This window comes from Akebia trifoliata, chromosome 1, assembly GCF_017979445.1.
Source record: "Akebia trifoliata isolate Shusen 1 chromosome 1, ASM1797944v1, whole genome shotgun sequence".
NCBI classification, from domain to species: domain Eukaryota; kingdom Viridiplantae; phylum Streptophyta; class Magnoliopsida; order Ranunculales; family Lardizabalaceae; genus Akebia; species Akebia trifoliata.
Window position 1 is genome coordinate 26,221,863 of NC_141375.1, and position 15,718 is coordinate 26,237,580.

At 34.1% G+C, this 15,718-nt stretch overlaps 2 protein-coding genes across 2 annotated transcripts; one reads left to right on the forward strand and one right to left on the reverse strand.

Moving 5' to 3' along the window:
- The first annotated feature begins 3,261 nt into the window (after window positions 1-3,261).
- On the forward strand, window positions 3,262-3,762 carry LOC147411278 (uncharacterized). Its single transcript, XM_086431995.1, has one exon. It carries the CDS (start codon window positions 3,262-3,264, stop codon window positions 3,760-3,762), a length of 501 nt encoding a protein of 166 aa, XP_086288121.1.
- A 1,336-nt stretch (window positions 3,763-5,098) lies between these two features.
- Window positions 5,099-12,327, reverse strand: LOC147411279 (cytochrome c-like). Its single transcript, XM_086446703.1, has 3 exons — window positions 12,161-12,327; window positions 5,824-5,957; window positions 5,099-5,534 (listed from the first exon to the last, which is right to left on the reverse strand). Exons 1-3 carry the CDS (start codon window positions 12,270-12,272, stop codon window positions 5,436-5,438), a joined length of 345 nt encoding a protein of 114 aa, XP_086302829.1. The 5' UTR covers window positions 12,273-12,327; the 3' UTR covers window positions 5,099-5,435.
- Between the last annotated feature and the right edge of the window lie 3,391 nt (window positions 12,328-15,718).

Genomic DNA, 15,718 nt, shown 5'->3' on the forward strand with positions numbered 1-15,718 from the left:
AATTGAAGCAGTGGGATTGCATTTAACACATACATGGACTGCAAGTTTTACAGGGTAACACTATTTTAGTTTTCCAATAATGAGTTAATTTCTTACTTAATTCTTTACTTTGTACAAATAATTGTTGTCAATCCTTAATCTGAGCTGATTTTATGATGTCAAATTCAATCATTTTAGGCTGAGCTGGAATTTCATTCATCGTTCAATATGCCATAGTGCTCAGTTTGTTTATTTTGATTAGAGATTGGTGAACAAGAAGGAAAATTATTAGCTAGATTTGTGATCAATAAAAGCAAAGTGATGTCCAGAAATCTTAAAAGGTCTTTATAAGATCTATAACATGATCTTAGCAATCCAAATCAGAACTTGAACTCTTAATAGTATGGTTAGAAGTCCGACTAATTGAACAGCTTGATGGATGCATATGGTGTGGTAGGGAAATGCTTGTGTGCTTACAATGAAACATGGAACATTTGCAACCTTTGGGCTCTTCCTAGCACAACCTAATGATGCTAAGGGTATCAATAGGTGGGTCTGTGTAAGAGGGTCTTCCTTGGGGTACACTAGTGGCCCAAAAAATCTGAAACAAAAGGACCCAAAATCATTCAATATATTTAAGGGAAGATTACTTAAAGGACCCTCACGGAAGGGTTTCTTTCTAAGTAGTCCCTAATTTTTGCACGGTAGCTTGATAGGACATTTAATAAACTTTTTCTTTCTTAGTAACCCCTCGTTACTGTCGAGTTCACAATTTTTATTATCAAATTCAACGTTTTTTTATTTAGTGTCAAGTTCACAATTTTTACTCGACATTGATAAAACCCACTCATTTTCAATTTTTGAGTTTTTTTGACTAAAATATATGGAACGATTGAGTGAAAACTTGAGATAACGACTTGTTTAGATGATTTCAACCCAAAAGAATCATTCTTGGTCAATTTTCATCCAAAAATTAAGATTTTTTTTTTTTTTTTTTTTGAAAAATCCTAATTTTTTTACATGCATCTTCAAAATGTTTGAAAAAAATCCCTGAAAGTGGTTTCTTCTTCATTCTTAAATTCTTTCCGACGGGACCGAGTCTCCAAAATTTGACTGAGATGCCCAAAATCCAATTTTTTAGAAGAAAACGATGAGTTTAAACGGTTAGGGCATTCAATCGTGAGAAATGTCGGAGATGTGGACATGTGGTCCAGCCTGTGATAGAAAGAGAAATGTTTACCAAATGAATTATTAATAAAGAAATCCCTACACCAGGTCATTTAAGTAATTTTCCCTATGTTTAATGGGTTCTAGGTCTAGGTACATTGGTACTACCATAACCTTACATGCGGCATTTCCAAGGATGCATTTGAAATTTTGGCGAAATTGTAGGGTGTGAAATTAATCCAAAATGCCACTTGTCTTGCAACGAAGAGGGTGTCTTCAAATTTTGAAGCGGGCGGCCCACTTCAAAGTCGGACTCCATAACCAAAACCATTCATTGATACCCATGGTTTTAAAACTCACTCGAGACTGAGACGTATTGCTCAGGTCATCTTGATATCAGACATGGACAAGACGGACGGGCAATTCAATTTTTAGGACAAGATTTAAAAACCCCACATTCATTTTTCAAAATTTTGAATGAGATGTCTCAAACATGAAAACTCATTCGAGACAACTTGGTATCTGGCATGGACGAGACGAGATGCGAAACTGAGTTTTAAAACCATGTGGATACCTTCTAGTCACCATGAATCGGATCATATTGAAGAATCACACTATGTTGAATCCCTTGTTTGGAAGGAATCTAAGACCAGCCTGGAAGTGGGCTGCCAGTAAGGTATAGGAATCTAAACCCACATACTTTGCCGTGACCATCACAAACACAAAAGAAATTGTGCCATGGAAGTACTAAAGGGTCTGTTTAAACTATCTTTAAGATATTCGTATGAATTTAATATATTTTGTTTGACTCGTTTGAATGGACTTCCCATTCAAGTCAAGTTTTTAAGTTTTAAAATTATGGAATTTAGATTTTGAGGTGGGAGGAATCACAAGAGAATGATATTAAGCAGTGGGAAAATAATTTTCATTGGAGGTGGAATTGGATTCTAATTTCCTTCCCACTGTGGAAAATCACATTGATGAGGAAATTGTATTTGATGGGAAATAGTTAATCAAATGCCTAAAAAATCACATTTTCCAAGTGAATGAAAAAAAAATGATCTTTCTTGAAAAATACAATTTTCAGATTTATGATTGTGCATTTTTTGTAAAATTTATTTATTCTCCAAAAGAAATTTTCCACCAAGGGGAGAAAATGTTTTCCATTCCCACCCCTCTTTTGTCAGAAAAATGATTTTCCATCTCCGAATGTTATTCTTTCACCCTTACCCTTATCCTCAAAACTAAAAGATCAACTCCTTATTTTCTTTCCTCACGTTTGGTGGGTTTCCTATGATATATATTTTTTCTTTTGAAAATTGTATATTTGCTTCAAAATCATGGTTTTTGTTAACATGTGCCCCAAGACACACGTTAAGCATTAAATACACATTGAAAATAAATAATTGAGGATTTTTTTGATAAAACAAAATTCTTTTTTATTTTTTTGATAATGAAGGGTATCCAGACCAATTTGCACGCACTAGACTAGTCCCTACATCCCGCACTAAGGCTTTACCCACTTAAGTGAAATAGTGAGTGGTCAACAAGATTTTTTTAAGGGCATTTATATAGGAAATTCAATTTTCAAAGGGTATTTATTGCACTTTAGGGCACATGTTAAAAAGACCCGAGAATCATATTCACATGGGGCTTGTTTACGTGTGTCCTAAGGACACACTTTAAGACATATTAAATACACCTTGGAAATAAGCAATCAAGGGTATTTTGATAATAACAAATTTGTTTTGAAGGTAGTTTTGGTATAAAAATTAAATTCCAATGTTTAACAAAACCCTATTCACACATACCCTGAGAAAACGAATTTCCCAACAGTAAAGCGATATGTTGGAAACCCTTTCAAAGACAAACTAAAGTGGTGTCACTCAGTCCACCAAACCAAAGCCCAACAAATAAAGACATCTGTAACAAACTCTCAAAACAATTCGTTTTAGTTTATGAGAACCCGTCTGCCATTAAAAACAAAGACAAAGGTTCATTTGGGAAAGTTAACATACAACATACAACCCATCTAATAATATCTCCTCAAAATTCAGAAAAAACAAAAAGTTGTCTAAAATCCCAATCAAGAAGCAAAGGAAACCATCAACAACCATGGCTGATGAGCTTGTAGAACAAGCCCCAAACATTATCACCTCTCCAAGCTCTTCTTTACTGGGGAGATTATTGACCAAAAGGAGAACATGGGTTTCTTTATTTATCTTTGTTTATGGTCTCCTTCTCTTCTTCTCATGGAACAGCCTTCGTTCCATACTTTCTTGGTATAATTCCAACACTTCTACTTCTGATTCTAGTTATTTTGGGTGGCCGGCGCTTTACGCGTCAGTCCTTTTTGGGGCCATTTTTGGGCTCATATCTATGGCAGCGGCGTTTGCCGTTGCCATACCCGCTACTGTAATGACTTGGATTACAGTTTTGGTGCTTTTGGCTTTTTGTGGAAAGCCTCGAGGATCTTTGATCAGTGAAGGAAGGAAAATTACAGCGGATATTATAGGGGTTGTGATCAAAATTGTTATTAGAGAGGGTAATATTGTGGCAGCGGTCTGTGCTGTTGTTGGGTTCTTTGCTCTTGTTGGAAGAAATGGAGATGATTGATTTGGTTGGATAATTCACAGTTCAAACTTTTTTTTTTTTTTTGTTTTTGCATAGATGTTTGTTTTTATTGATCTGCAACGTTTTTCATGTATTATGTATATGTATTTCTGACTCATAATGGAACTAATGAAATTGAGATCTAAGATAAGTTTTTTGGTGGATTTGGATAGAGGGGTTTTACTCCATGAGATTTGGAGAGTTTTTATTTTTTATTTTTTTCAAAGCTGAGATTATGTATGTTTTTTTTTTTTTTTTTTTGAAAAGTGAGATTATGTATGGTTTATTACTTGTGCAATTTATATCTCTCTTTCCTTGTTTTTATTATTGGTTCCATCTTGAATTATTTTAAAGAATGAAGGATACTTGGTTCAGGCACATTATTTTCTCTCCAAAGTTAATAGTAGATCCTATCTCTAGGGGCAACTATCCATTCACCTTGATATAATATGAGGCGAACCCAATGATCAAGACAATTGCTCGACTCCACCTCAAGAACTTCGGTTACTTAAAGAATTCGAAGTTATCATGTCAGCGTGAAGTGGAACAAGTAATTTTTGATAGAGTAATATCTCGGACAAGAGAACGCACATGGAGTGCTTGGTGAAGTAGACGAACTTGTTTGCCAAAGTAAGTTGGCAGCGTGCAGAGCCCTTGTTATTATTGCAGTGTAAGACTGGGAGTTTTTTAGCACGAATGCGATGAGGATGACATATGCACCATAAGTGCAGGAGACTCTTAACAGTCTTGTACATAGTGTCAATGAGGTGTAATGAAAGCTCAGCCATTACTAGTGTTGGAAGCTCAATGATTACTATTGCTACTTGTCGATAGAGCAACTTGAACTTAATTTCATAATTTTCAGGAAAGGTCAGAGCAGCAATGTTGGTATCCTCTTTAAGGTCTCTAAAGCATCCACGGCTACAATTTTGCCATTACAGTTGCGTTTTGTTTGAAAGTAGGCTTTCAATGTGCATATAAGAAGTGATGAGTAATCCAGATTTTATTGCCACTTATTAATCTTAACCTACAACAAAACAATTTAATTTGGTTTTGGTATTAAATTGCGCTGTGCAGCTACTCTCAACATCGAACTGAACTCAAATGAATTTTATTTCAGTATTAATCCGCATTCTTCAACATAAAAATTGTCACCAAACATGCCCTAAAAATCACTCAAATCATTGCTGATCACCAATCATGCCCAAATAAGTTAACTAAATTTTCCAAATGAAAAATGTCTTTCAATTAAGTTGAAACTGGCAATATGACGATTTTAATATATTCATACTTTTTAAATAATTATTTTAATGATTTTCCTAATATGCAAGTAATAAAATGTTGTAAAAGTTGCCTTAAAATAGCAATAATGGCCACTGTAAACCTTTGATTACAGTCTGCACTGAGTATCGAGTTATCTTTTCTGAGAAACTGATGCAGAAAAGGAGCATGCAACATCAAAGCAAACCAAAAGCACCACAAAGATAGAACCGAAAGTCTTACCCCACAATATCAGGGTTAACCAAGAAGAATAGGTAAAGAATACCTCACAAATTCAACAAGAAATAACGTATCATGGTTTGGCCTTATTAGAGAAAATGTGAAAGAATTAATGGATAAAAAATTGTCCACTCTGTCCATTGGTCCGTAACTGCTTTGAAGCAACCCAAGTTGGCTTACGATGATGAAGTCGCTGACTTCAGGTATGCAATGAGATCAGCACGTTCTTGTGGCTTCTTTAGACCGGGAAAAACCATCTTGGTTCCAGGAATATACTGAACAACCAAAACAAGTAGAGATGGAGAAAAATATCAGATCTCAAACACAAACAAAATTTGAAGTTAATTTCCTTTTTTCTTTTCCCGAATCTATAATATCACATGTTCGAGTTATAGATGCTTTTATCACTAGTGTTATGACATAACCCATTATGGATTATTTATCTGAAGTTCCTATTTTATAAGGTTACTGGACATTAGTTGGATTCCAACACTATTGCCTGTAACAGTCAATTAGCTAATATCCAACCAAAGAAACTTCAACAATGTAGTGATGGAGTTATACCTTCTTTGGATTCAGAAGATAATCGTACAAAGTTGGCTCTTCCCATATCACAGCCATGTTCTTGTTTGCAGCAGAGTAGGAGTACCCTGGAGTTGTACCCGACTGCCTACCAAAAAGACCATTCAGGTTTGGCCCTGCAAGTCACACCAAAGTTAGTACCACAGAAACAAAAGAGCACAAGGGGGCAAAATGGTGAAAGATGCATTAGGAACCAAAGCTTGTTAACTTATAAATGGATAGGTTGACTATAAAACAAGAGGAGAGCTAGTGATGATCACCTAATAAAGCTTATGCAAACCAGGAATGGAGGTTTCTATTATATTTCCATAAGCAAGGGTATGTCATTTAACAACAATAGCTTTGGATCATTGTTCAATTATTATTGAAAATGGAGTGAAAAGGAGGAAACATTAAAGCCCTTCCATTTCAAGTGACTTCGGTGCAAAAGTAGTGGAAAAAGCATTGAATATGGATTCCTTTTCAAGAGAGTTTTTTTACTTGAACAAGTAAACCATAATCATATCACCCTCATTCCAAAGACCTCTAACCATAAAAAAGGTCATTATAGGCCTATAAGTTTATGCAATGTCTTGTAAAGTTATTACAAAAACTTTGGCATATAGATAGCCTCATTGTAAACAAAATTTTATCTCCCTTCCAAAGCGCCTTTGTCCCATCAAGAGTTAAGCCCATCCTAAACATTATATGGTCTTATGAGATTATGAAAAAGAAGTAAATGACTATGTACTATGTAGTCAGATATTTCAAAGGTGCCACCATGTGAGCTATATACTTAGTGAGAAGTTGTGCAATCACATCTTCCAATGCATCTTAACATTTCCTTCTCGGTCAACCTGAATGGAGCTCCAATAGTTTCTTTTCAAACCGGAAAGAGGGCATGCACAGGGAAAACGATTCAGCCATTCTCCCCCTATCCAGTTATTAGATGCTCAAAAGCTTTGTCAAAGATCACAAAAATATAATAGAGTAAATTTTCTTCACTAATGATTGCCTTTTATTCTGTAAAGCTAGAGCACAAGAAACCAGAAGGTAGAAACCCTGATAGACATTCTAAGTATGAAACAGCTTAAGATCATTTGGTTAACTTCAACAAGTCAGATCCATTTCGGAGCTTAGAACCATAGCTCAGTTGGTTTGACACATTGCGAAACAACTTTGAGGTCGTGGGTTCAAGTCCAGCTTACCCATAAAAAAAACAGATACATTTACGGAAAGATGTTCACCAAAAACATGCTTGGATAGTCACAAATTACAAGAACAATTGCAGTTAGAGATCACCCAAAATGAAAAATACCTAGGAACATGGCGTAAAATATTGTATCGATTGAATGTTTCGGTAAATGAAAAAACAATATGGTATCGACTGATACATTCGATACAAACCTGATACATTCCCGAAACATTCAACATTTTGGAGTCAATGTTTCGTATCGGTCTTGGCTGATACCGATACATTCCAATACAATCCGATATTTTAAATCAAGCCTAGGAATTCCTACTCAGATAGGGAGAGCAAAAACATAGTTTTAATCACATTATACACATTATCAAATCAAATACAAGCATGGCAATTGCAGTTCAAACAAGTAGGACCACTCTTAGGAAATTCCAGTCTATTTAATGTCATGTTTTCTACTCTCCAAAAGTTGTTGCAAAAGAAGAGATCCACTACAACATGAGTTTTGGTGGGGCATCAGAAAGAAATGGATCCATTCCATCTATAAGCTTGGCAATATAGATGTCATGCAAGAAAAAACAAATGGACTTGGACATAAAAGAAATGACCAAACGAAAAAAGGTCCTTGCAAAATTAACACAGAAATTGATATTAAATCCTCATGATGGTGTGAAGTGTCAAAGAACATTAGCAAAGGTTGCGAGTCATAAAAAATACCAAAACAAAGGGGGTAGGAAGCCAGCCATGGGAACAACCTCCAAAGCTTGGCTTCAAATAATGACGGAAAAGTCAAAACAAAATAATGTAGCAAGCTATGAGTTAGTTGCAAGTAATTATAACGGTATATGTATTGCAGTGAAAGGAGCTGAGCTACACAGAAGCAGCAGAAGCATTTTCTGTAGAGGAAAGCCTTGCATTCACAAAGACTCAAGGAAGAGAGAAAAAAATGTAGAAGCAGATGAGAAAGAATGCTACAGAATTTTTGCAAGAGAAGGCATCAACTATCACATGGAAGATGAAAAGATCTTGAAAGATGTTCTGCTTTTAGCTAATTCTTTTACTTGTATTAAGTTTTTTTTTTCTTTTCTTGGCTCTTGACTACCATATAGAGCAGCCCCTGAAGTGATTCAATAGGAAGGACACTCTAAAAGTGGTGTGACTTGGTTTAATAATTTCCCTCCCTGGTCTTCATGTCATGTCTTCTACATAATTCCCTTTTCTGCTGTTGATGCATCTTGATTACCAAAATATATAAATAAAATTGATTGGCAAAAAGGAGGTTTCAGCCTCCTTGTTTGACAACTGTCCCAGAAAGCATGCCACTAAATTTACGACCCTTTTCTGCCCCTATGTAATTACTAAAGCACCCTTTAGATGGTACATGTGTAAGGGTGGGTGTCTCTTTGTTTGCATTCAAATGACTGTCACTAGCAGTCCTCTAAAAACAAACTGTGGAGATCAATTAATTCTTAATGACTAGTTGACAACATACCCCATATTTATCAAAATTACAGACACCATAACCAAAATATCTGTAACTTATTAGAAGCATAGTTGAAACATCCGTTTCCTTCAGAAAATGACAATAAGTTGCAAGTCAATGAAAAGTCCTACCTAAACATCACTCTTCAAAACAAAACCCCTAGCTAGGAACTATTGCAGCAATGGTCTTCTTCATTACCAAGAGAATAGAACCAATACAATTGCATGAACATAGGCGTACAGATTTCTGGGGCATAAGATTTCCTGTAACCCTTAAGAAGGATTGAACTCAGCAGTTGAATTTTCTCACTCAACGTTCAATATTAATACAACTATCTAAACCCCTTTACAGTATGTACATGTATTCAATCATCTTGGAGAATGAGGGCAACATTAGAGCCTGTAAATTCTAGACCTCAACCAAATCCCAAACAAGTTAGCATAGTTGAATCTAACTCAGTTGCAATTAAAAAGCTGGTTCAAGATTACTGGCATGACATGGGATATGAATCTGAGAGCAAGAATACCCAAAGAGGAATGCCAAGAAGAGTCTGCCTGCATAGGGTTACAGGGATATATGTGCACATTGTCGTTTCATAAAACAACAAAAATAATTAAATTATTAATTCAGTTAACAAATGTGGAGCTTTGAAAAAATCAAATAGAACAAAATTGTGGGTCTGATAGAGTATGGTCACTGCAATCAATGGTGGGAAGGCATAGTCACAAAGTCGGAGTACGGTTTTAAAAAGGCAAGGGAAAACTTCGGAAAAAACGTTGAAAACAAAAAAAAAACAATAAAAATAAAAGATAAAGAAATATATTAAAAGTTATGAAAAAAATATATATCTAATGAAAATTCATAAAATCAAGTTATTATCATCAAATCCCATATTTTTACATATATAAGTCACCAAAGTCTATTAAATATCAACTCCCACATTGAAAAAACAATAAATTGTTTAATTTTTTTTGTCCTGTGAAAAGAAACGTGAAAAAACGGTGTTTTTTGTCCCCAATGAAAAAGAAGCACTTTTTAATTGTCAGAGATGCAAGACACATTTTTTTTTTTCAAAAAAATGCCGTTTTTTTTTTACTATGGAAAGGAGAGGAGATTTACAAGTTAGAGTGAGATTCAAAGACAAGGAGGAATTCTTCAGTTTGAAATGAAAAAGACCATGTGCTAACAAAACACAAACATGGCAAGGCGTCATATGCTAAGGCTAAAGAGACTGCCTTGAACTTCAAAGACAATAAACCTTAAAAGTTCATGGCATTCAGTGTGAGAAAGCTAGCCATGTGTAAAGAAACTGTTGGGCCTTAGAGTGGAAAATGGGACGTAAGATGAAATATCTTCTTCAATGGAAAACAGACTTGAAGTGTTTCAAAATGTAAACCACTAATTTTGTGTAAATGGATTTACAAGACAAAATCAAACAAGGAACAAATATAATTGATTATTACAAGAATGGTTTAACAATAAGTTGGTTTTCCAAGAATATTGGATTAAGCTCGAATAATGAGGTCAGCATTGATCAACAAACACAAGCAAGGATGGAAAGTTTGACAGATCGATCCAAAGAATGTACTTCTCCAAGAAATTCAGAGAGAGAAAAGCTTTTCCTACTCAGAAAGGGCAGTCTGGGTATTTTTGCATAGTTGAGAACGACTACTTGCTAAAGTTATAGCTGATTAAAGAGATTAGTGGTCGCCAATATCTAAATTTGTAAGTTTTCAACAAAAATAAAATAAAATCTGCAAGGTTGCATGGAGAAGGAGATGTTGTACAGTTTGAAGCAAGAGGCACACTCATTACTTAAATAAGTATTGAATGTTTCCACATGTAAAATATCCATAACTGAACTACGTAAGTAAAGGACAATGTGGATAAGTTCATTTATCTTACAAGCGAATGGTTTGTTTCTCATGGGTGTGAAATTGAAGGGTTGACACTAATCTGCCAAATTTTAAAGAATGAAGCTTATTGGGGCTGATCCATTTTCTGTTATGAAAGTAATAGCAAATGAAAGTTGTAATTACCTCCCAAGGGAAAAATGTGGAGAATTATATTTATTTATTTATTTTGCTAGGCAAGCAAGGGGTGGTTAGTGGTCAGCGTGAAAGTGGGTCTACATGTTTTCAACCTTGGTCGTGGAATCACACTCCACACACCTTCACCAACTTAGCTAAGTTGGGGGGATAAAAAAAGCATAATGAAATACATACTTAAATCAACAAATCATCCAGAGTATGACAGGAAACATATTGCCTAAGAAATTAGGACTGTAAGTCAGTCGATCAGAACTCCACTGAAAAAATTATTCAAAAGCAAGGGGTTTTTTTTTAATCGGAAAAAGCGAGTACAGTAAATTTTCAAAAAGAAAATAGGCAAATTAGCATGGAGAAGGAAATGTCGTCCAGCTTGAAGCAAGAGGCAAGATCATTGCTTTAATAAGTAACTGATGCTTCAAATGTAAAATATCCATAACTGAACTATGTAAGTAAAAGGATAACAATGGACAAGTTTTTTTATATTACAAGTGACGGGTTTGTTCCTTATGGGTGTAATGTTGAAGGGCTGACATTAATCTAATGAAACTTTTAAAAATGAAGCCTATGACAACGAAGTACAGGGCTGAACAACTTTTCTGTTATGAAAGTAATGTCAACTTGAACTTGTAATTACTTACCAAGGGAAACATATAGAAAACTTACTGAAAAGGTCTGTGGTGAAAAAAGACCCAATCTACATCAATCTTAATGGATGCCTACATAAACTATGAGTTCGGGAAGATTGAAAATCATAATGAAACACAAACGTGTATCACTGATCATCCAAATCATGATAGAAAATGGATGTGTATTGCCTCAGCAGTAGGGATTGTAAGTCAGTCAATCAGAACTCTATGGAAACAACCAAGATTTATTTTTTTCCTAAAGGTGCAAAGTTTTGTCATCAATTTTAGTCAAGGAAGAAATCACAACAAAATACAATTTCTTCTTAAATATTTACAAAATTTTATTGGAATGCTGTAAACTTTGAATGAGACTTGGCCTTATTGTTCAAATACTAAAATTTTTGAAATTGCAAAAATAAAGAGGAAATCAAGAAATTTACATGTTAACATCAAATTTTAAAACTTGAAAAGCGAAAAAAATTAAAATCCTTCATCAAAATTGACAACTAGAGCCATTAACTCAAACAAAATTGGGGCTTTATCCAGGTTTCTATCTAGACAATATTTTCAGTTTTTGTTTTCATCACGATTTCCAAATTTCTCTCTTATTGAAAGGATGATGCAAGCTAAAGATTCAATCATCTTTTAATCTACAGAGACTCTAGACCACTAGCATCGTAAAGAAAATCTCTCTGACATATAAATTATAGACGCTAACCAAAACAATTTCCGAACTACAAACACAATTGCAAGTTCGCAATAAATGCAGAATCGATATCTCAAGAAAATCCAATATAATTTAAGATCAGTTCGATCTCCAAATTCAAATAACCAGAGAATTACCAATCTTTCAATAATCTTTCGATTTTATAAGATCTACTAATAAACGTGATCTATGAAAAAAATTCTACATAGTTAATTTTCGATGATTCAAATAAGAAGAATTCTTCAATAAGAATCGAAAATTAAACAGAACTACCTTGTTTGTGACCAGCACCCTTGTCAACAGTGTGGCATTGAGCGCATTTAGTCTTGAATATCTTCTCTCCTGCCTTATCGTTTCCTGGTGGAGCCTCTGCAAATGTCGCCATTAAAAACCAAAAAGTTAAGAACACAAACCCTAAGAGAGAGAGAGAGAGAGAATTCTTCCGCAATGGTGGACTGGTTTTATAGAAGCGTGATCGTCAACTTTTACTTATAAAACACCAATTCTTTCGAAATTGAACGGTTATTCTTGTATGTAGAGTACTGAGGTGTTATAAGTAAACGATGATGTGTTAATAGAAGATCTCTAGAGAGAGAGAGAGAGAAGTCTAGTTTGAAACGGTGGTTGATGTACGGCATCAAACGCACGGCTGAGATGGGAGATATTCCTAGAAAATCGTTTCTATTCCAAGGAAATCTGTTTTTTCACTCCAGTCTGAGCCGCAAGCTTCGTTTGAGGCTTACCATCAAACATGCGACCAAGATGAGTGGGAAAAACTTAGATTTATTCTTATAGAGATCTTTATTATGAAATCCCGAGCAATATTCAACAATATCAACTGTTCTTTTGAGACTCTCGTTTGATGGAGAGTCTCAAACGAATTTCCCATCCTCACTTGCATGCGATGCTTTACGTGTTTCTACACGTGGCATCAAAGTGAAACTCGGCTGAGTTATTAAGCTATATATGATATTTGGAAAATGCTGAAATTATTTATTGCGTTTCTCACAAGTCTGACATGGGATGTGCACATAATCATAGATGTGTTTCTTCGCGTTACGAGTAAAATCATCTATGGACTACAGTTATGTATGCATGTCCACGTCAGAATTGTGAGAATCACAATAAATGCTTGTGTCACCTCAGCACGACTCATAATATTTTTGTGAAAAACCAAAAATAAATGTTTTTAATTAGTTTTAAAGTATAAAATTATTTGTAAATATTTAACTCGTCTAAATCTACTTACTAGCCAAGTTAAGTTTTTGAGTTTTTTTTTTCTGTTTGAGAGGGGGGATTAACCTCATTAGGAAGCAAAACTAGGAATTGGCCAATGTGGGTGCAACTTAAGAGTGGAAATTTTTTTGTGAGAGCATTAGTGACAAATTTGTTTATATGTTGTTGTAATCTAATGCAATAGTTCATAACCACCTTCATACACTTTGAAAATTCTTATGAGGGCAAGTGCCCCCGTTGCTTCCACTAAAAATCCGCTCCTGAATGTCATAATATCTAGACTTGGTACTTGGAACTGCTGGTATAGCATGCTCATGAGCATATGGTTTTAAATCCAAGTTTCCTAACTCAATCTCACATCCAGCAAGATCGATGAGACATGTTGTCTTCAACAAGTTAAATCGGGATGAAACAAGATTTGTGTTTTATTTTTTCATTTTTTATAGTTTATAATCAACAAATTTAACATCTTTGTTTCCTCATTTTTACACTGACACCTCATTTGAGCCAATAAAAATAGCATAAAACTGTTATTAACGTCATCAAGAGGTGGAATCAGGATTTTGCCAATGTAGGGTAACTTAAGAGTGGAAAATTTTTTGTGAGGACAATAGTGATCTAATAATGCAATAACTCATAACTCCCCTTATACACTTTGAAAATTCTTGTGATGGCAAGTGTCCCCACGCTTCCACTATAAGTCCACTCCTGAATGTAGTATATAGCTAGATCTGGTACTTAGATCTGCTACTGTAGCATGCTCATGAACATATGGTTTTAAATCCAAGTTTCCTGGCTCAATCTCACATCCATCAAGATCGACGAGACATTTTGTCTTCAACAAGTTAAACTGGGATAGAATGAGATTTGTGTTTTATTTTTTTCATTTTTTATGATTTATAATCAAGAAATTTAATGTCTTAGTTTCCTCATTTTGCACAGAAACCTCATTTGAGCCAATAAAAATAGCATAAAACTATCATTAAGTCTATCAAAACTATCATATGAGAGCTATCTACTATTAGACGAAAGATCAACAAATTAAGTAATGTATGTAGTGACGAAGCTAGTACTTTTCATTTGATCAATCGTTTTAGATAAGATTTTGACTCTTAATAATTTGATATTCCACGATATTCCTTTCAATTGTAAGTCCATTAATCATATTTTTACTCATTATTTATCTTCCTTTTCAATCATTCAACTTGGTATCATTTCATATCCTTATTTCACACTCCATCGATGGTTATATCTCATACAATTTTGGTATCATTTGATGTATTTATTTTGGATCTATTGGGTATTCTCTTTTCTTCCCAATCTCACATGATAAAAATGACGATGATGACTATTATTATTTGTTTAATCCAATCTAAATTTAAAAAATAATGTGATGGGGATGATAAGAGTTAACATTCAATGCCCAAGCTAATAGCGAGCAATTATAATTAAATTAATAAATATTAATTTAAAGTAGGGCAATAAAGTACATGTGTTTTTTGAGGAGATTGATCTAGATTTTAGTTACAAATGGCTGATTTTCTTGCCTCCATGCTTAAGATTACCTGAAAGAGCTAAAAGAGATTGTTAGGAAAGATGCTTATGGGCATTCTTATGTGAGATTGTAAGTCTTGAGGCCTTTTCTGGTTGAGGGTCTGTCTAATCCCCACTTAATCTTCAAAAAATAATACTAAATAAAGTACATATATTTTTCTCCTAGGCTAGACGATTGATTATATGTTATTAAAATATAAAAATATTTATTAAAAAAATAATCAGATGTAATACTAATAGTATAACTTGGCCAAGTTCCTATTCATGCCACTTGAGTTTTCAAGTTGGCTCAATGAGTTTTCTAGTCAACTCAGTTGAATTGAATCGTTTAGTTTTAGTACTACGGGTCAATCATACCCTCGAGAGATACCAAAATTAATTGGGAAAATTACTTAAAGGACTTTAGTGGAGGGATTTTTTTTCTTAATAACAGTCCATAAGTTTTGGGTGGTTTATTAATAGTCCATTGAGTAAAGCTTTTCTTTTTCTTAATCATCCTTAAATTTTATCTCTCATATTTCTCACGATTGAATGTCCTAACCGTTCAAACACATCGTTTTCATCCAAAAAAATTAAATTTTTGGTATCTCAATCGAATTTTGGAGACTCCATTCCATCATAAAGGATTTGAGAATTAAGGAAGAAGAAGTCATTTTCAAGGATTTTTTCAAACATTTTGAATATTAATTCCATCTATTACTTCTTAGTTTTCTGGGTCTTGCCATAAAAATATACTAAGGCCCAATTATCATCAAGAAAATTAAACTTTTAGGTTATATATATATGTTAAAACTATAATATTACAATTAAAATGTTTATTTGGTATAAGACTAGTTTTGGTTTGCCGAGGTCTTGTGCTAAATTATAAATCATGCTTTCCTTCGAATTGCACAACAATTGTAAATGCTTCAATTTGATCATATCAAAGATAAGTTCATAGTTAGCGTCACAAATTATGAAACCAATTGACTAATTTATTAATATTTTTTAATGAAAATGCCAAGTTACCATTAATAACCACATGACAAACTAGATTAACAT